The 21768-nt window shown below is 44.7% G+C and overlaps 1 protein-coding gene across 4 annotated transcripts in view; it reads right to left on the bottom strand.

Moving 5' to 3' along the window:
• Nucleotides 1-17688, bottom strand: part of Gabrb3 (gamma-aminobutyric acid type A receptor subunit beta3) — a 233723-nt gene extending 216035 nt beyond the window's left edge. For 2 of the 4 annotated variants that reach the window (XM_048434733.3, XM_048434734.3), the window contains exons 1-3: nt 17550-17688; nt 16623-16714; nt 16354-16421 (exon numbers count right to left, since the gene is read on the bottom strand). In XM_048434733.3, coding sequence (XP_048290690.1) covers nt 16354-16421; nt 16623-16714; nt 17550-17629 — 240 coding nt within the window. In that variant the 5' untranslated portion in view covers nt 17630-17688. Of the gene's footprint in view, nt 1-16353; nt 16422-16622; nt 16715-16839; nt 17009-17549 lie in introns of those variants that run through there. The other 2 variants (XM_085682690.2, XM_085682691.2) reach the window with 2 other exon arrangements.
• Nucleotides 17689-21768: the final 4080 nt, after the last annotated feature.

Here is a 21768-nt window from a genome sequence, read left to right as displayed (position 1 = left end):
CCTCACTTTCACTGCATCTTCTCCACCAGCCCAAAGGACCCAAACTCTGCTCAGCTTCTGAGATCAAGCCTGCGATTTAACCGAGCTCCCAGTGTCCTGGTGGAACCCGGTCCTCCAAAAGAAAATAGTCAATTGCAGCTTCTGATTGCAAAGCATGATTTCGGGGAAAATTGCTATTTTCTTGTGCAAAATTTATTTGGGGAAATAGACCTTGATTCTAATTCATTCCAAGCGACAAGGTTAAACTGTGTGCTCTATTGCTTATAGCTCTCAGAATACCGAACATAAAATTCAGATAAAATTAATTTAAATGTAAGACTAAGTTATATGTGCTTTACTGCTACTAGTGGAACTCCATCTGAATTTAAATAATGGTAAAATTAAGACTAGTTTGAGGATGGAATTTAATTTTGGTTTTAAATCCTACAATTTTAACAGAATACTGTCCTCTTTCAAAAACAGAAATTTATTCAATAATAATAGAATATTCTTAGGCAATTCAACAGAAGCCTAAGTGGAAAGCTCTGGTATGAAAAGCTTTTTGGTTACATATATTTTAAAAAAAAAAACCTTAAAAACTGATTTGATTCAGTAATTCTTTACGATGAAGTACATTCAAAGAAAATGATTCACAATACAATACATGATGTTTGCCCAACCTATATCTCCAACAATGAGAGACTCCTCAAGACGGTGGGTACAGGCCATTGCTGCCAAGCCTGAGGCCTCAGTTCTAGAAACTCACACAGTGCAAGGAGAAAAACAACTTTGACTGGCTATCCTCTGACCTCTGTGTGTACAACAAACAAAAACCCATACCAATAAATAAGTGGATATCATTTAAAAGAGCAGAAACAGTTAAAATATGTCATTGAAATACGCAAGGGAATGGTATCTAACACTTAAATGATTCACAAAAATATTTAGAAGTACCAAATTATTTATAGCATTAAAAGCATGAACAATGGTGCCCTCAATAGATATGTTTAGCAGTGATTGGCATCTGTTAAGTGTCCATAAAAAATTTAATGCATGCAACTATATTTTTCTAGATATTCAAATTCTTTTCTTTGTGAGACAAGGCTCTTTCAGCTTTGGAAAATAATAAGAATGATTTCGTAAAGGCAGTACATGTACGGGAAGTATGAACTCCTAACGGAGAGGCTTTTTGTCTAAACATGTGTGTCCTCCGTGAGAGCCGAGGACACCTTACAGGGACTGACACAGAGTTAAGCAGTCTAGTACCGTTGCATGAGGTACAGGTGCGTGCCAGTGATCCTAGACCTCAGAAGACCGAGGTAGGAGGATCAGGAGTTGAAGGCCAATCTGGGATCTCATAACAAGACTCTGTCTCCAAAACAGAAAAAATGAAAAACAAAAACAACAAAGAAATATGAAATTCATTATAATATTCTGTATGGCCTGCACCAAAACCTGTGTGAGTGCTCAGCTCAGCAGAGTTTCACCCCAGCTAAGAGAGAAGCAGCCCCTGCCCTTTGACCTACCCAGCCCTCCCAGCTTTCCTCTAGCTAGCGTGTGCCAGGGTGTCACGCAGCCTTACAGCACAGGCGTCTTTGGCGCTACCGCTCTCCTGGAGATCAGGTACCCTAATTATCTGTCCATAGTACGGAAAGAGGACCATTGCAACCGCACACTCATGGTTCCAGTTTTGTCAAGGATGAAACCAGGAAGAGCAGAGATAAACAGGGTTTAACTATTCTGTGTAGTATAAACTAGTCCACCCTCTGGAACCATGGGGTTTGCTTCTGTGGATTCCACACATCATGGACAGAAAACTACTTAGGAAAAAAAACAAAACAAAACAAATCTTCACCTGTCACCAAATGTGTAGACTTTTCTTCCTGTCACTGTCCCCTGAACAATACAGAGAAACACCCACAGAGTAATGCCATCTGCAATGCATTCAGTATTATAAGAAATATAGACATGTTATTCCTATGCTCTGGAAGACTTGGAGTTCCAGGCCAGGCCAGTCTGGAATAGACTACAAATAAATCCAGTAAACTGGGCACTGCTTAAGTATGTGGTAAGAAAGGCACACGCCACATGCATGTAATCCAGCGTTCTGCAGGAAAGATTTGAGGATCCCCAAACTCCAGAAGCTGCTGGGTTCCTGGAACTAATCCCTCATGGATACTAAAAGACAGCTATAACTCTATTTTCTAATTAAGTCTGGCAAGATAACCCAGTGATCTAAGTAATGAAACAAACAAAATCCCTGCCACGATGATTTTTGCTATCATTTTTCAATGTTTAGTTCATCTGTAACTTCTTAAGTCATTTCGGTGCCCGTCCAGTCTTCCGGAAGTGAATGCTATATCCTCTCTCCTCGAGTTTGTAGGCAGATACCAGTATTGAGCAGTGAGTTATTTTGAAGGTTTTAGGCCATGATGGCATTCCCCGTGGTTGATATCAACACAGCCCCAACACCTTTCTTTTAGACAGGTTCTAGCCAGATAGTCCAGGCTAACCCAGATCTCATGATGCTCCTGCCTCAGCCTTAAGAGTCAAGTTAGCCCATGCCCTTGCTATAGCCTTTTGAGTTCGTGCCTTCCGAAGACACGACCCAGCGGCTCTGGTCCCTCTGCCATGTGAGACCCCAGTCGTCTCTCTCTGTGAACTACGAACCCCTTACTGGGCCCTGCTTCTGTCAGTGCCTTGATCTCATACTTCCATGCTACATAGCTGTGAGAATACAAATGCGTTTCAAAGCTGCTTAGCTGTGGCCTTATCTATTTTTCACCAAGTCGCTTTGCAGAAATGCTATCGGTAACGGCTGAGACTATCCATAGCTCAGCTCACGCTGCCCAGCACTGCAGTCTTCTTCTGCTCTCGACATCATGGCCTTTGTCTGTCATGAATTAATCATGATCGACTCCTAAACTCACCAATGATATACTCACTCCTGAGTTCACGTGAGCACACTCTCGCTAATTTCTTCAGTAACTATCCTGGACCAGTAACATATCCTGGGCTCAGGAGTTCTGGACCTCTGAAGTAATATGGGAAAAGCCTACACAGGGACACAGAAGTGATCATAGGCTACAAAACATGGACAATCAAAAGCTCTCTGTGTTTGTGGTGATGGCTCAGCGCCCGTACATGGGAGTCAAGCCGTCTGCTAAACCTCAAGTGTTTTGGAATGAAGGAGAAAGGCAAGAAGACACGGCAACAGCTCAACTGAACTAAAACCCAGTCACACAGGACATTATCACTAAGGGACGTTACCTACTTTGAAAGTTAAAACAGAAGTTCACACTTTGCCTCTTCCCAGCTTGCCCTGGGGGAACCTACAAGACTTTGATAAGCCTGGACATTTGAAATCTGTGCATAAAGCCCAATTTGGGTTATCCAGACAGTGTCTAAGTCTGAAACATCACCAAGGGTGTCTTTCCCACATCCTTACACAACCAGTCCCTGCCACTCCACTTTTCTACCTTCCCCAAAGGCCCCTGTCAGGATGGTGGAATTCTATAGCTACCATTATGTTCATTATTGGTTTTGAGTTTTGGTTATGATGAAAGCAGCAACTCGAGAAAATCTCCTTAAATGTGTTGCGCCCTGGAAACAGTCCCTCTGGTGTAATAATTCACACAAGAAACAGCTCACACACATGAGACCGCCCGAGAGGCCTTCCACTGGTCAAGTGACCAGCGTCACTAGCAGTATCGGGTGGCACACCCCTAGGCTTCTATCTGCCCACTATTTCACAACCGATTTTGAACTGCGATGAACATAAGTATCCATTAGGAAATAAGATATTGGTTAATAGTTGCTTGTTGTGCTGTGAGCTGTAACATGAGGGGGCTTGGCTTGTTTGGGTTTTTGTCCTGCCCGCCCCCCCCCAGCTGTTTAGTCCCAGAGAAAAATCACACTGAAATCTCTGTAAGTTATAATGCTGATTGGCCTGTTAGGTCAGGCTACTTATTAGCTAACTCTCACATCTTGATTAACCCATTTTTCTGATCTATTTTTATCATGTGCCTCAGTATCTTTTCTAGCTGGGCAGCTCACATGTTGCTTCTTGAGTGTTCTGGGCAGGACTGGGAGGAATCAACTTCCTCCTCCCCAGAATTCTCCTGCTCTCCTTGCATCATTTCCACTTGCTGTCTGGTTTTCCCACCTATACCTCCTGCCTGGCCAATCAGCGCTTATTTAAAACATGATTGACAGAATACAGACAATTCTCCCGCAGTGAGCCTTTGCTTGGCGAATTTCCTATGTTCTCTTCTGGGGATGTGGGAGAAGAGAAGATAACGTTTGTCAGATGTTTGGATCCCGAGAAGGGTGAAAGAAAAAAGACGCTGAAGGAAATCTTCTCAACTTGGGGAAAAAAAAGAGGCTGGTAGGTAACATTAATCATTGCTGATCTCTTAAAGAGAGATAACTGTCATCCAGGTTAACATTGGAGCAGCCATGCAGGACCTAGGCCACTTTAGCTGGCCCCTTCCCATGGGTTTCCATAAGCCAGGCCGTGTCTGTGATCTGTACCCACCCAGGCTTTCAGAGCACTGCTGGTTCTCTATCTAACCTAGAAAAAGGCATTCACCTCTTTGGATGTCTCAACTTTGCAAGACAGCCAGAGAACAGGAGAGATGGGTCAACCAAGGAAAAGCTTTAGGAGCAAGCACATGGGCTACCTGTGCAGAACAATGTCATAGTGGCACATGGGAAAACCACAAAGCTTCTCAGCCGGCACGACAATCCAGTGTTAGAAGGACTTCACATAGCACAGGGGGAAAAAAAAGAGCTCGACCATTTGAAATATTCAATTTGTTATGATTTCGGTGGAATCAATAACAACTTCCAAATGTGAGCCACACCATGCATTGATTTACATAACCTTAAATAGGTAGACTCTGAGTTACATAAGAATCTGCTCATCCAAATGTCTCCTTTTGCAGAATTAAACGACTTACAAAAGTCAACAGTTTTACTTACTGCTTTGCCTACAGCGTGGGGAAGTGAACATATTCATCCTTACTACAATTTACAAAGTGAGTTTTATGTATGTGAAATTCTTATGTATTGAGACCGGGCATCAGGCAAAACTAGAACAGGGTGAAACTTAATTGTATCTTTACAGATGACTAAATATAGAAATTTCATCTTTGAAGTCTAAGCCTCCAGCTGTGGACCCAGAGCCTTCTCTGTCCTCGCTCTGTCTCCTGCCTCTCAACTGCCTTCCTTAAGTGCAGTAGCATTTGATTAAATACAATAGTCCATTTGACAGTGGCCAAGCCTGTGCCCTCTTCTCTTTTGGTTTATTTTTGTGAAATCCATGCAAAAATTTATGAAACTGATAAAATGCCACAAAACATTCCAAAAGAAAACATTAGTTAAACATATGTCGATTCTTAAACCTGAATGTGGACATTTTGCTGCTCTCAAAATTGAGCTATCTTAGATAAATAACAGAAAGATGTTTTGGCTACAGAAGATACATCCACAACCCACTTGAAGATTTACAGCAAAGCCAGAACCCTGCTTTCTGGTTGCCAAGGCAACGCGGCTCACAGCACTGCCTTCAAGCCTTCTGCACCAAGAATGGCTAGACCCGAACTAAGGCAAACTAAACCCTTCTCTCTCTAAACTCTGTCTCGGGTATTTGCTCAAGCAAGAAGCAAGGTAATAAAGAGACATAAGGGATTTGTTGGTCCGAGTTCTCTCAAACCACTCTATGTGGTTTAAATATTCTGACATTTAACTTTTTCTACAGCACAGAGACTCTTGCAAGTTAAACCTCCAATGGCCTCTATGGGTTAACTTCCTTGGGGCGTTGAGAAAATTATCTACACAATTAAACTCTCAGTTTATAAGCTAATTCTCAAGTGTGGACAATCAGTTTTAAATCATAAAATTAACTTTTATGTACTATGATATAGTACTAAGGCACGCCATAGGAGGAAGATAGCTACACAGATCAATAGGTACTGAACCGATAACGGACAGATAGATATATGCTAGATGGATAACGGATAGACAGATAAGTGGATACACAGACAGGTTAACAGAAAGACAGATAGAAGATAGATAGATGATTGATAGATAGATAGATAGATAGATAGATAGATAGATAGATAGATAGACAGACAGACATACACATGAGCACTGTCTTTGCAAAGTAAGAGTCCTGAGAGAGTGACTGTGTATGCCTATGTGTGTGAGTGTGTGTTATGTGTATGCATATACACACATGTGTGTTGACACAAAGTGACTTTCTCCATTTCTCTCAACTTTAGCTTCTGAGACAGAGCCTCTTGGGAAACTCAGAGCTCATCAATTAGCTAGGCTCACTACCCACTGCTCAGGGAACATTGGACAAGGATCCTGATATCTCTAATCCTCCTCCGCATTCCTACTACCCTCACCAGCTCCCGAGTTACAGATGTATACAGTCATGACTGGCTTTCATAGGAGAGCCATGGGTACGAACTCAGCCGTGTGCTTGCATGGCCGACGCCTTATTGATGGAGCCATTCCCCCAGCCACAAATCTGTATTTCTTATGAGAGAGAAAGAGAGACAGAGACAGAGTGGGGGAGGGGGGAGAAGGATAGGAGGGAGGGAGGTATGTTTCCACACGGTGCTTGCATGTGAGTGTGACCACAAGAGCGTTTGTGTGCACAAGCAGATGCCAGACAGATGTCATTAGGTGGGTATCTTCTGTTACTGGTCTGGTTGTACTAAGACAGGGCCTTCCACTGACCTGAAAGCTTGCTGTTTCAGCTAGGGTGGCTGCCAGCAAGTTCTCAGGAGTCACCTGTTTCCTGCTTCTCAGTACAAGGTTACGGGCAAGTGCGGCAGATTACGGGCAAGTGCAGCCAAGCCCAACTGTGCTGAGAACTCATGGAGCTCCTCAGGTTTACTGGGTAAGTGCCCCTACCCAATGAGCCCACTCCATGGGCTCCTCAGTCTGGTTTAAGCCAGTTTTGTTTTTTGTTTGTTTTTTTGTTGTTTTTTTTTTTTTTTTTTTGGTGCTTCGAAGTGGCTCAAACAGAATCTCATCAAAGTTAAATGTTTGACTCGCTGCAATTCTGGATCTACTTTGGTTTGCTCACCTACTCACACCAGAATTTCATAACTCCTAAGTCATACACAGGTCCCCCAAGGGACTTTCTAGCTAAAACAAGTGATACTTCCCCTCTATAGCAGTACGACAGTCTGTAGGACAGTGTGGAAATATATCTGCGCTCTGAGCTATTGCCACTAACTATTCATGAACATGTGCACCCAACTTAAAAAACTACACAAAATTGGTCACCTCGTGGAAGCAGGTTTTTTTCTTTTTTTTAAATTACTCTCTCACAGAGTTCTTTAATATTTCTAGAATGCTTCATCCAGAAAGGATCTTATTTTCTGCAAAGATAACATGAGTTATAATTTTGTTATGGTGTCCAAGTCCATGACAGAATGCCTGCGTCTAGGTAAGTTATAAAGAAAATGAAGCTGTCTCCTCCAGTAGAGAAGGCTCGGAAGTGTAAGGTGGAGTCAGTCACCTGCAGAGCCTTCTTGCTGTGCCATGGCACAGAGGGCGGAAGGGGTTAAGTTCGCCCTTCAGGAACTCGTTCCAGTACAATGGCCTTACTATTGATCCCTTCTTAAACGTGGTCACATTTCAGCTGTTGCATTGGGTACAAAGCTCCCAAATACCTACATTTGGGGAATGCAGGCAAACCAGAATGTGCATTACAAGATCTCATTGAAAACATATGAATGTCAGATGGCTGGGTATGAAATGTAACATGTTTAAAGACAGAGGGGGACTTTTCTATGGGATTCAATATTGGGATTGACCTGTCCCCATGTTCAGCCCCAATATTCTCTCGGGAAAACAGGCCAAGTCAGCAGTCACCGTTTGTGCAGTAAGCCACATTTTGCTCTCAAAACTAGTCTGTTGGGCTAGGGTTGAAGTTCAGCATTGAGTATTTGCCTTCCTGATAATACTGCCTGTGTTTTATCCCCAGCTCCACCACTACAACAATGATTATGTGTGGTGAGATCAGAGTCTTTTGAATCTTTTATTTTTCAAAACAAGCATGTTTACTAACGTGTAAACTGTTCCCCTGGCACTCTCAAGAAAACACAGAGGTTTAAAAGTAACAACCGTCCCCTCATCATGAAAGCCTGCTTCTGTGGAGCAAAGTCCTGTTCTGTTTGTTTTTTAAGTTGGCCTATGAAGAGAAATACTTAGTTTTTGTGTACAGAAAATGTCACCCATAGCCATCAATGAACCACAAATGAATTCCTTTTCTGTAACATCTTCGCAAAATGCATAGCCCCTGATTCACAATGAGAAAAGATTTACTTTATTTTGTATTTACAGCAAGAATAACAGTGGACTATATATATATATATATATATATATATATATATATATATATTAAATATATGAAATTTATATTTGACAACTATATAGAAAACGTTAGTTTAACCCTTCATTAATCCTCTCAACATCACATTCTCTTTTAAAATTTCATAGGTAGAAAGGTAGATGTGGGGTAAAATATATGATGACGGAAGCTATATCCTCTTTCAAATGAATAGAGAAGCGTAAATCAGAAATCTTCAATGGATGTAGTTTTACTCTCATCTGAATTTCATTCTTGTTCATCTGAATGTGAGAATCACTCATGCTGATGTTTTGATTGTCTTAAATGTTGTTGTGTGATGTCTGAGCTTCACGGGGAAATGCAGAGATACAACAGCCAGCACTTAGCAATGGATTCTGTGTGGCACTACCGTCTTCGACAAAGCCACACAGAAGGCCAATCTACACCCCAGCCCCAGAAAGCAAAGCAGTTTGAATCTGTGGCACAGCAAGTTACTAAAGGAAAGGACCCGACTTTATCCTTTCTTCCAAATTCTGCAGACAGATAATATTCTTAACGGATAATATAAATAGTCCTAAAGTACATCACCCTAAAAAATCAGCAAGAAACTGAAAACTACCACATCTCTGGATAACACTGTTGGGCGGGGGGAGCATGGCCCGAGGCGTCTCTATAAAAAAGCACAAGCAGCCTCAACTCCTCGACTGTATGGAAAGGCTCGTGTGCTTTCCAAGTAGAGATGCAAATTCTGTGTCACAACACGGTGAGTGGCTTAGAATTACCCACACCAACCCTTACACAGACTGAATTCTGCAGGGCCAGTGCGAGCTTTCACTCTTCCTCTGCTTTGAAATCAACATAAAAGCTCCCCAGTGACAGAGGCAACAACTTCCGAAGGTTTTATTCACAGCTTATGGTCTTATCCTGAGTACAATTACACACATTCGGAATTATGTCTCCTGAAGCAAGAAACTGCATGCATATCTGTCTGGAAGAGTCTTCACATGACCCCAAGTCTCCAACTATCAAAATATCCTCTTGGAAATGTTCATACCTATTCATGCACTTGTATAAACACTCATATAAATTTTGCTTTCATTCATGTCATTTTTCCCGGCAAATATGTAAGAGGCACCTCTCAAGGGTCAGGCAACAGGCAAGCACTACTCATAGACACAGCACTGCCTCACAGAGTGTGGTCTAATAGAGGATCCGTGAAGAAGACTGACCAAGTGAAGCAGACCACTGAAGCTCAAAATTGTGATATTAAAAGAAATATAGAGTTTCTTTAAAAAGCAGAAGGGAAAAACCCAGCTTGGGGTGACACTTCTCTGCCCCCTGCAAGGAGCATGAGTGTCACCCTCTCAAAGATGAGCTGGGAAAGCCTCTGAAGCAGGACCTGGCCTCAGCCTTGCTGGACAACACAGTTGTGCTGATGTGTCTCAAGCACATTTCCTCATCTGCACCTTTAAAACTTTGTCAAGCCAATCGCCACGTTTGAAGGTCAATGGGATGTGATATTTGAAGAACGTAAGATGAAAAGATAAAAAATAATAAACATATACAGTGAATGCAAGCCTTTTACACTTCAAGAGATTCCAGCTGCCCCATGTGCTTCGCTTACTCCCCAAACTACAGTGATCAGTGCACACTATAAAACACAGACCCACGTGACAAACAAGAGAGGCGCTGCTGCCTCTGCTACCGCAGACACCAGACTGTGGTAAGGCCAGTACTGAATCCACACTGCTTGAGGCGTGAAATCCCAAAGTCGACAACCCGATGGATGCCTTTCTTACTCAGAGTCCTGTGTGCTCGCCCCCTGAACTCTGTGCGCATTTAATGGAAGGAACTGCCTTCTCTCTTAATGTCTGGGAGACAGACATTCTTCACTGAAACAATTACAAGATTTGACAAGAAGAGCAAACAGCAGCGGCCACTTTTCCAACTGTATTCACTTCCGGTCATCGACGGAAACACGAGCGGAGGGTTTGCTATTGGAGGCTGAAGGCAGAAGTTAGCCATAAGTGTCGACAAACTGAATTTTAGAGAATTTCACGTGGAATTGTTCTTTAGGCAGGCATTGATTAAGACTAAATATTTACATATTTACACGCAGGGTGCCATAAGCTCCCTGAGCAGGCTCACGAAGTAAGGCATTCATATCAGGAAAATGAGGGTAAGATCCATTTTTAAAAAAAAAAAAGATCTAACAACACAAGCTTTACAACCTCCCTAGGGGGAAAGACAAAAAGCATTTGCCTAGGGCTCCCTCCATCATCCATTCTAATATTAAACACAAGCCTCTCTACATCAAGCGTGTTATGTAAGGGACTGCTGTAATCTATTTCCTAAGTTCATTTGTGCTTTCTTATAAGTGCCTGGCATTGATGTACGCTCATGACTTAGGCATGAAGTGGACCCGCAGTGAAAGGCAATGTCCTCAATGAACATCCATAGTTCTCTGCATGGCAGCCTGGACTCAAACACTGACACATGCTGTGGACTTTCCTGAGAGGTCTTTCCTAGTAAGCAGTTTTCCAAGCCCCAACTGGGTCAGCAAAATACACTTTTCCTGGCTGAGTCATCCCCCAGCTTTCCTTTGCACTGAACACCCTGGTCCATTCCCTACCTTTGAACTGCTAAAAGCAATTCTTACACAGTCTTGAATGTGGCTCATCCCTGTAGTGGAGGAACAGGGGCCAGATGCCTTTCTGATATGGATGCCACAGTCTTGACTGAAGTTTTCTTTGCAGAGCCCGCCCCGGGATAGAGTGTTGGTATACATCTGTGCACTTAAGGTATGGGGTTCAGTGAGTCACCTGAGACCAGGGTTCACAGATTTGGAAGTGAAACCATAGCTTCCAGGCCTAGATTCTTTCTAAGTACCCTAAAGGATTCTGGGCTTTAGCCTCCTGCTTGCAAACCAGCAGAGCACAGATTTGCAGTAAGTGCCCAATCAGCAATCAACAGCAGGGCAACTCTGAAGTCAGAGAGCCGGTGTCAGACAATTCCCCAAACCCTTGATCCTAGCTTACTCTAGCCAGACTACTTCTGCCTTTCTTCTCTCATCTGGGAACAAAAGCCAAAAAATGAACTAAGTATAGGTTATGTGAATGTATGTGCTTATTAGCACAAGAATGTGTGAATATAATATGTGAATACTTGTATATGAACATGTGTGAGTGTGAGAACACTGCATGTGAATGTTAGTTTGTGCCCCTGTGTTGTTTTGCGTAAATACCTTCAGCTAATGCTTTGCATATGCTTTGCACATGAATAAGAATGTGTCTATCTAGCAGTTAAAAGGCTCCAAAAGACTTCCTGAAATGTACTCAGACTGTGTTCTTCTGCACTATACTGTGTTTACACCTAGATATATACAAGTGGATTTCTGAGGAAAAATGCAGCCCCATGGCATATTAACACCAGGGAGCTGGAACTGACAATAATCACTGTGTACTAGTTCTTTCTGTCAACTTGACAAAAGCTAGGGTCAACTGGGAAGAACAAATCTTAATCTAGAAAATATCCCCATAGTATTGGCCTGCATGCAAGCCTGTGGTGCATTTCCTTGATTAAGGGTTGATAAGGGAGGATCCAACTCACTGTGGGGTTGGGGTGTGGGCGCATCTGGGTTGTTGGGTTCAGTTCAATGGGAAAGGAGGCGGAGTAAGCCGTAGAGAACACGCCAGTAAGCAGCAGCCCTCGATGGCTTCTGCATCAACTCCTGCCTCCAGGTGCCTGCCTTGAGTTTCTGAGCCCACTGCAGGAATAGCATGTGACCTAGGACATGTAAGAAGGAATAAACCCTTTCCTCCTTAAGTTAATTTTGGCGACTGTGTTTATCACGGCAATGGAGCCCCAACTAAGACAGTGCCCGTGGATTCTCCCTAACTGCAATGAGGACAAGACACAGGGATGAGGGCTCATATGTGCATGAAACCAGAAAAGCAATGATCTTGCAGCTATATTTCCTTAGGATTGAATTAATGTTGATGGAATAATTAAACTGTAGACGTAGTCCTAGAAGTGCTAGACTTCAGATCTTACCTTATGCCCCCAGTATTTTCCACTGAAAAAGGAAGATGTGCAGTTTATGCTAACGAACAAACAAATCAATATCTGTTTTAATAAACCAAAGTCTCATTTAAATATCTTCCAGTATTTTTTTATTTTTCAGCATTTCCTATCTTCGTTCATCTGTCCTTCTAGCTAGTCAATATGATTCATACACAAAAACCATTGCTAAGCAACAAAATATGCAACATAAACATAATAATTTTAGGAAGATAATATCCTCACACATAGAAATCTCTCAGAAATCCATATATTAAATCTCAGTAATTACATCCCCACACATAATTTCTAGGATATTTGAAATTTTAAAGCAGGCAATAAGAGAAAGGAGACAAGTTATAACAAAGAAAATGATGCTGACTGATCACTGTCAGGGAAGTCAAATAAAAAGATGAGGGAAAGAAAACTGGAAGACAAAAAAAATAGAATTTCTCCAGTATCCATATATCAGACTATGACAGAAACCAATTCTGCGTATGAAAGTACCCAAATCTATTCCTAACTACTTGCACAAAACTCCTAAAAGAGTGGTCAGCTAGCATACCCATGCGCATAATTTGCATATTTGTTTATCTGAAACCAGATGCTCTTTGGGAGCATCATCTACACATCATGCAGCAGGTACAGACAGGTGTTACAGTTGCTTAAAAAGTCAAGCACAGCATTGCCGCTGTGCAGCGATGGCCTCCAACACTCCTAAACCCATAAGCAAGCACATTTTCATCTCTCCCACCTAGCTACATATGTGTTTCTAAGCAATCTAACTCAAAGTATGTGTGAATGTTTTTAATTCACTAGATGTATGTTCTTAGAACTATGTCTATGGAGCTGCCAGACACGGCAGCTCACTGCTATAGTGCATGCCAATCAGGCACACAGTCCTAAGCCTGATTCTGAGCACTGTAAATAAATGTTTGTGTGTGTGTCTATATATGTGTACATGTGACTGTGTGCACATGTGTCTATGTGTATGTTAATGTGTGTGCTTATATGTACATGTATCTGTAACATGTGTATACGCATGTATGTATATGGGTAGGAACTTCAGGAAAATTTACCACAAACATGACTTTTTATAATCATTATCACTGATATTTTTAATTCTGCCATCCTTACTCCTTACCATTTTACGCTGTCTAAACTTAAACTATTATCAAAATATCCTCTTTACAGCACATCTCAAATCTTGCCAATTTACAAACTTCCATGGATTACCATGTGGAATCTCTGGTATCATGGAGGAGGACCTAGGCGACTTGTGTGTCTTCTGCGTTGAGTTTCACGTCTCTGGTGAGACGCTCAACTCTGATCCTGCTCACATGGCCTTTTTTACCTTTGCCAATCAGGTCTTCTACTGCCAATAGCAGCCAGAATCCATGCCCACATCCAGGTTTAATGTACATTCTTTCATGAAGCTTTCCACCTCAAAAATCTCCTTCCCCAACTACTTCTCCCTCCTCCCTCTGCTCCTTCTCCTTATTCTGCATGCCGATCATCTACTGTAGTGGGACCAAGTCACAGACCTTGTGAGAACCATCGCTACTTCCAATAGTTACATCCCTCTTAAAGCTAGACTACTCATTGTTTGTCAATTATTTCTTCATTCATAATTTACAGTACTTGGTTTTGTGCAGTGACCAAGCAAGCTCTTAATTAAATGAATTGCTTTAAAAAAAAATGACTGTGTGGTGTCTCAAGCCTTAAATCCACATATTCTCTGTTGTCTCCTGCCAAGGGTGACTCCTAACATAATAACCGTTGCTGCATATGAGGTTCTTTTAATAATAGGCACATGTAATAATTTCTATGTACATGTGTGTTTTGCAGTACAATGTTGGCTAATCTGCTTCTTTGAGGAAGAAGACACTTCAAACTGCTGTCAATCATATCTGTCCAAAGACTTTGGTTCCCAAGGCTACTAAGCCCTAACTTATATTCAAAATAAAGTTAGGTCTCTGAAGTCAGAAAAAGCGCGTCCGTGAGAGAGCAAACTGAGGAGGCATGAAAGAATATACCATGGCTATGCAGTGTATAGTTTAAAACAGTGATATTCTGTGGTCTGTACTTTTGACCTCTCTGTCAATAAGTCTCGGGAAATCCAGGACACCTCCACTCAAAGACCATGAACCAAGACAAGTAAGTGACATTGTGAGGCATATCAACTGTGCGCATAACATCACAAGAGCTGGGTAACAAAGTCATAAACTGTGCAGGGTCTGCATTACCACTGTCCCTCATTCTTCTGACCATGTTATGCTGCGTAGACTTCTGAAAGCACTATTCAACAGTCTGCTCCCACCTGACATCCAATACAATGATGTTTGACATAGTGACACACTAAACGTTCATGCTAGCTTTCTCAATATCTTGACATTACCAACTGAAATTTTTCAGACAGCAGATTTTGAATATAGGAACTTGATACCATAAGATCAAAAAAACATTGCTTCTGGACAAGGAATATTGTAAAGACAGAAATAAGTGCATAAATTTTATTTTCCAGTGTGCACTAAAGTCACATCTGTCCTGTATTTCATGTTGGGCTACCTGAATACAAAGATGTCCTGAGAGCTATACTTTGGAGGAAATGAATGGAAAAACCAAACAGAAACCCTGTTACTTCTCTTTCTTTTTTATGGCACTGGAGCCCAGTGCTGTTGATCAGAGTATGGACTTGGTGAATGTTAGTTAAGCAGGTGTGCACTGTGTGCCTGATTCCAAGTACCTCATGCCGTTACTTTAATTTTTTAATTATAAAAATCAATTTAGTAGGATATTTTTCCTCTAATTTCCCAATCAACGTATATTTCAATATATATCTTATGGGAGATTGCAGGAAATAGCCCGTAGAGTTTGCTACAATGTTTCTTCAAAGACTAGCCACAAAACACCTGTTTCAAAATAATTTGAAGCACAGTTCTTACCGGTGAATACCCCAAGACTGCACTCGACCCCAGCCCTGCCAGAACTCCTTGGAGCAAGGTACTAGCATGTATGAATTTAAAGCAAGTTTGCCCATACGATTCCAATGTACAACACGTTAATAAGGAAAACATACCCACTCATAGTCTCAACATGGTATGTTCAGAAGAAAAGTTGCCAAATGATAGCTTCCAAAAAATATTGTGTTCAAACACCCATTCTTAGGATTTCTACAGGGCCACTAGACAGACAAATCAACAAACATGTTTCCCCAGTTCACAACATCACTTTGCTTCTTATTTCTTGGTGCATTAATGTGGGGGGGGGGCACCGTCTCCGCACCTGGGGATACTGACCTCCTCTTCCCACAGTTCAGAATATTGGATCTTGTCAGCATAGGCATTAAGCCTGACACTGGAATGCCAAACCTTCCAGAGTCCTGGCAAGGAGGCCTCCCCAAGAGCGCAGGGCAGGGTTCCGTCAGCACCTAGGACAGCGCCCGGTGGAGGAAACCGGGCCTCTAGCAGCAGAGACCTGGGACACCCACCCGAGAAGCCGCTAGACACAGACTGACAGACACTTGCTCTTCTCTCCCGCAGTCAGCAGCTCTTTCCAAATGACAACAAAGGAAATTCTAAGTACCTTTCACCTAGGGATGCAAGCCGCCCCCACACCCAGTCTTCAGCGCCTGTTGCTAAGGGAGGGGAAACGGCGCTCGGGAAGCCTCGCGACCAGGTGACAGCCCTCCTGAGATGCTGTCTGCCTCCGGCGGCTCTGAGGACCGGAACTCTGGGCCATCCTAGGACCCCGCGACAGGCCCGGCGCCCACGAGCGTGCAGGGAGCGGGGCGGGCAAGAGCCCGGCGCCAGAGTGTGCGGCTTCCCCTGCGGACCAGGAAACCCAGGCCGGCCGAGGCCTCCAGTCCAACACGGGAGACATAGAAGGGCCCAAGCGGCCGGGTAGGGCCGGGATCAGCTTGGGGAAGCGCAGGCACTCACCATGTTGACTTCAGAAACCATGTCGATGCTGGCGATGTCGATGTTCATCCCCACGCAGACTGGGGGACCTGCGGGAAGCGCAACACACCGTGATCAGCCGGGATTCAGCGGGGGGTACGGGTGGCTCTGAGGATGGGGGTCTCGCAAAAGACCACCCACCCCACCCCGCTGCAGCTCCGCGAAGGCCGCCCCCGCCTCCCTCTCCACCCAGGCCGCCAACACGGAGGGAGGATCGCGCTTCCCGCAGCGGCCGCGCGCATCCCACTTACCCCCGAAGTCGGGTCTCAGACGAATGTCGTAGCCTTTCAACAGCTTGTCGACGGTCTCCTTCACAAAGGACATGTTCCCGGGGTCGTTGACGCTGAAAGAGGGGCACGGGGAACAGAGAACAGGGTCAGGCAGCGGCTCGCCCGCCAGCGCCCGGCGCGCACACAGCGCGCCAGCCCGCGCCCGGCCCGCTTCCCGTCAACCCATCAGCGACCCTACCTCTGGGCGCAGCAAACCACCGCCACCAGCACCGGGGCCGAGAAGATGCCGAAAAGCCTTCCTCCCGCAAAGCCCCACATCCCTTCGCCGCGCCCCGGCACGGGGGAGGGGGCGCCCCGCCGCCGTCGCGACCCGCAGCCGGGGCTGCTGCTGCTGCTGCCACCACCGCCGCCGCGCTGGCCCGGAGCGGAGGAGGCGGAGGGGGAGGGGGAGGAGGAGAGCAGGGGGAGGAGCGGGCCGGGAGGGAGGAGCCCCGGCGCGGGAGCGCTGGGCGGGCGGAGGCGGGGGCGGAGCCGGCCAAGAGCAGCACCCGCCCCCTACGAGTCCCCGGTCGCGGCGGGGCTCCGGGCACCCTTTCCAGCCGCGGTCGCGGCCGTTCGGGAGGTGCGGGGAGGGGCCGGCATGCGGCCGCAGATCCGCGCTGGTCACTGCGGGCGAGGGCCACGACTGCGTGGCGCCTGGCAAGGCGGGGGATGGGCCACCAAGCCAGCTCCTCTGAGCTCCCTACAGTCGGACAGGGAGGAATGGTACCCTGAGATGCAACGGGAGGGTAGCAGAGGCGTGGGAAATGCTCCGCATCTCCCCCAGCCCTATCCCACCCTCCACCTCCAACCTCGCCCTGCTCTGCCGGAGACCCTCTGGGCGCTGCACAGAGGCTCGGCGAGCTGCCTGGTCAGGAGCCTTGAGCTGTGAGGAAGCCCCATCCTCACCTGCTGGGTTCAGATCCGCGGATACCCAGTGTCCAGGAAAGCCAGATTGACAGCAGCAGGGCCTGGAGCCCGGAGCACATGGCGTTGCTCCTCTAGCCTAACCTGAGTGGGATCTGCTCCACTCCACCGTCACTGAGCTAGGAACCAACGGCGACGTGGGGATCCCCGCCTCCCTCCGCCCCTACTCCCACCCCCGGGCTTTCCCGCCTGACCCATCCTCCAGCCCCTTGCATGGCGGCCCGATTATCTATTTATCAAATATGACTATGTAAAACAGCCTCCTTAAGCTGCGCCTCTCCCCGTATCTCCTGCCCAACCATGTGAGTACTGAATCTTTCCTGCTCACATAAAAGCATTCATAATTAACTGTTAAGTGAAATCTCGTCGATAAACTGCAGTCCAAACAAGACTTAAGAGACCCTGGCCTCTCGCTACAATGATGGGAAGTAAGGAGCCTTTTCTGGTGCCACACCAGAAACATCCACACGTATTTTAAGGTAAAGGTCTTTGTTTTCCATGTGCCTGGCCACCATCCTTTGGTGGTCATTAGATAACTGCTCGAATATTGGTCAAAAACAAGAACTGGTGCACCCCGATTTTGTGTGTGTGTGTGTGTGTGTGTGTGTGTAACCACTATATACCCTCTGTGCCCGTTCCACCTGTACAGCAATAGAATACTCCCACTCTGCCTAACCCACTGTATGTATCACCACAGTACACCCAAGGGTGCCTGACTCGCCTGTGGCCACAGGTTGCCTGTTTTTCTATAGTGACTGATAATTTCCAACAAAGTCTCCCAGTACCTGGGCTCCTAACATTGAGGAAGATGGTTCCCCCATCCTACCACAGTCAAACTAGAAAACCACAGATCAAATCAGCTTCTACTTTCTGTAAGCTGGTTCAGGCATCCAGGCTGTGACAAGTGCTTAATAACATAACTATTTTCCAGTACTGACTCAGGTTTTTCTTTCTCTTTTCTTTTCTATGACCAAGATTTATGTCGGTATATCTCTAAATCTAGACTTCCATTCTCCAGCTGGCGTGTTTCTGTGCATTAATCTTAAATACCTTTGCTTTTCTAAAAATCAGCAGTTTTATTTTTAGGACTGTATTGTGGCTGCATTACCTGGAAGGTTCAGAGATAAATATAGCTCCCTAATTATTTTCTGGAAAAGTCCATTCACGAGTGCTTTGCATTCTGGGCCCTGTTCGCGTGTGCTAGAACTATCTGCAAAGTGGCACCTTCGTCATGACACACATTCGTGATTAGCCCGTGTCTCCTGTTCATGTGCACTAGCGTTAGTGATAGATCCTGCTGGGAACGTTGTTCTGAGAAGGAAATGACAATCAAAGGAACGTAAGAACAAACCAGGAGCATCCCAGGGCTGTCCTCCTCCCTGCTGGTCTAGATGTCCGAAGATTGGAAGAAACACATTACCAGTCGACTGTGAGCACCCTAGGTCTCTTCCTCCACCTTCTCTGGAGTTCTTGGCCTTGCTAATCACCAGCACCTACTTCTGTGACACTTCTGACACACCTTATATGGGAGCAGTCCCTCAATGTCATCCCGTTATATCTTGTTTGCCTCCTCCACTGATGAGGAGAGAGGAACAAATGCATCCTACTCCAAATAACCCTACTCAAAATCCAAAATTCCAACAAGTCAGAGGTCCCAGGATGGACCCTTGGCCGATGGAAAGAAGCAGGGAGTAGACACACAGTTCTTAGTGCCTCTCAAAGCTGACCCTATGAGTCAGACCGTTCAGCTCCCCGGCTCAGTCACAGCCTGTTTGCTGGCAAACCCTCCTGTGCGGCCCTTCCAAGTCTCGAGATCTTTTTCCTTTCACTCCTGTCTGAATTGCTGCTGCACACCTTCATAAAGAGATATCACTTAAATTTTGCCTCAGGAGATGTTTTCTGGGGAAGCCAGGCTAAGCCTGGAACCACCTGGCAAGCCATTAAAAATATCACTTTAAATACGATCGCCACAAAATAGGAAAGAAACGTTTAAGGGGATACACTCATGTAACCACCGTGAGCCAGTTGCCTGTCGCAACAATGTACTCATCCTCCAGGTCAGTGCAGCCACTTCCCGCGGTCCTCAGCCTGCTTTAGCAGGTATGCCAAAGGCTGGGTGAACACTGAGCACTTCACCCCATGTCCTTCTCCCTGGTGACAACGTGTTGGCAAATTCAGGAGAAAGACCAGTTCGTAGTTAGCACAGAGGATTGGCCATTTTTCTAAGTTGTATATTATAGGAAACAAAACGGGGAACATCAGATTGCGTGCAAAGGATTCCGGGAGGCTTGAAAGCACACAGACCGGAAGTGAGGAAACGAAATTAATTCCACCTCTGCTGTATTAACAAATCACTTCCTTGTTCTATCGCGCATTTTTCGTGTTTCTGGGCTAGAACAACGCTCATTTATGATAAAAGGATCGGATTTTTTTTTTAAAATTCTTATGTCCCAACTGTACAAAATGGTGGATTTGATTTTGATATTATATTGCTTTCATTCGCTTTTGACAGACAGACACAAAGGACTTTTGCAGTCCATGGTGGATAAATATTCATGACATAAGAAAAAGGAGGCAAATGGCATTTGGTTCACAGCTAGGCAGCTTTGAGCAGGCTAGTATTCCTCCGTAATCCTCAGGTGGAGTGCTGGGATTTTCTAGACATTTTTGGCATAAAGGATTTGTGGGGAGTTGGTGTACCCTGTTTGAAGGTGCATTCAAGACATGAGCATGACCAGGTCAAAGACCCCAATGACTAGTGCCTCAGACTCGGGAGAGGCAAGGCCTTCCCTAAATCAGACTCAGGGCATAGCAAGGCCTTCCCTGGTCCCAGTCCAGACATCGCCAGCGTGTGTAGAAGACAGCAACCACAACTTCCTCACGCTGGGTGACCAAAGCCAAAGACTGCTCCAGGGTAGAGAGTCGCTATCTACCTAGGTGAGTTAACCCCACTCCTCGTTCAGCTGAATCTGATAAACTTGATGGGTGTCTGGTGCATCTCCATCAGGGTACTCACCACCCAATCCCAAGTTTTCTGTGTATGCATCTCTTGTTTCTTCCTTCTCTGCCTCCCAGCCAGCTCAGTCTTAAAGCCATGTAGGCCATGGCAACGTTTTCATCATTTTCTTTGGCTTGTTGGTTGTTTACTGGTTCTCTGGATTTCATCAGCCCTCTCTCACTACAGATTTTACTAATTTGGGTCTTTGATTACCCATGGGGTTGTGCATTCAGTCTTCACTTCATTCATGCCTGCAGTGAACTCCACGGTTTCTCTCTATTAACTGCCTTTTCTGTTTGGCTTGTTCTTGTTTATCCAAGGCCTCGATGCATATCATTAGGGTGTATGTCTGAGCTCTGTCCATCTAACGTAAGCATGCACAGCGAGAGATGCTTTTCCTGTGATTCTCACGCTATCAATCTGTTCCCTTGTTCTACTGCGATCTGATGGGACACAAGGAACTGTTTGTATTGTTTTATATTTGGTGATTTTTGCTTTGTTTTGCCGGAGACGTTGTCTATTTCAGAGAAAGTTCCATGGGCTGCCAAGAGGATGTGTATGCTTTGAATGTTAGAAGGAGTAACCTGTGAATATCTGTTAAACGAATTTAATCCATTATGCAGATATATTCTGAGCTTTATTGATTTTTAGTCTGTCTAACCAATTTGTTGATAAGAGTAGAGTGTTAAAATATTCTACCATTGCTGTATCAGTACTTACCTATTCCTTTATTTCCATTATTATTTGTTTATATAACCTTGGGGTCCTAAGAGTCAATGTAGATGCATTTCAATGGCTAGTCTTCTTCCTAGAGTCTTCCCTTTTTAAAAATGTGGTAGCCTTCTTTAATTCTTCTGATTGCTTTGATTTCAAATGACTTAGTCAGATTTTAACGGTTACACAAGTTTACTTGGGCATCCCTTTGCTTCATGAATTCTCGGCCATCCTTTCATTTTCAGCTTGTGTCTTACCGACTGAGGTAATTTCTTATGGACAAAAGAGAGTTGGATCTCAACCTTTAAATGTAATCATCAGGTCTGTGACTTTAAATTGTGATGTGAAGGCCGTTTAAATTTGGGGTTACTGAGGGCTCTGCTGATTCTCGTGATTTTCTCTCTGATTGGATTCTTATTGGGTGTTTTGTCTTCTCCATCCATAGGAAGGTTTTTGCTGATTTAGTGTGTTGGACATGATTAATTCGTT

The sequence above is a fragment of the Myodes glareolus genome, chromosome 24 (assembly GCF_982192425.1).
Source record: "Myodes glareolus chromosome 24, mMyoGla1.1, whole genome shotgun sequence".
Classification (NCBI taxonomy): Eukaryota; Metazoa; Chordata; class Mammalia; order Rodentia; family Cricetidae; genus Myodes; species Myodes glareolus.
Note: the sequence above shows the minus strand (reverse complement) of the source record. Positions and strands in the feature narration are given on the sequence as shown.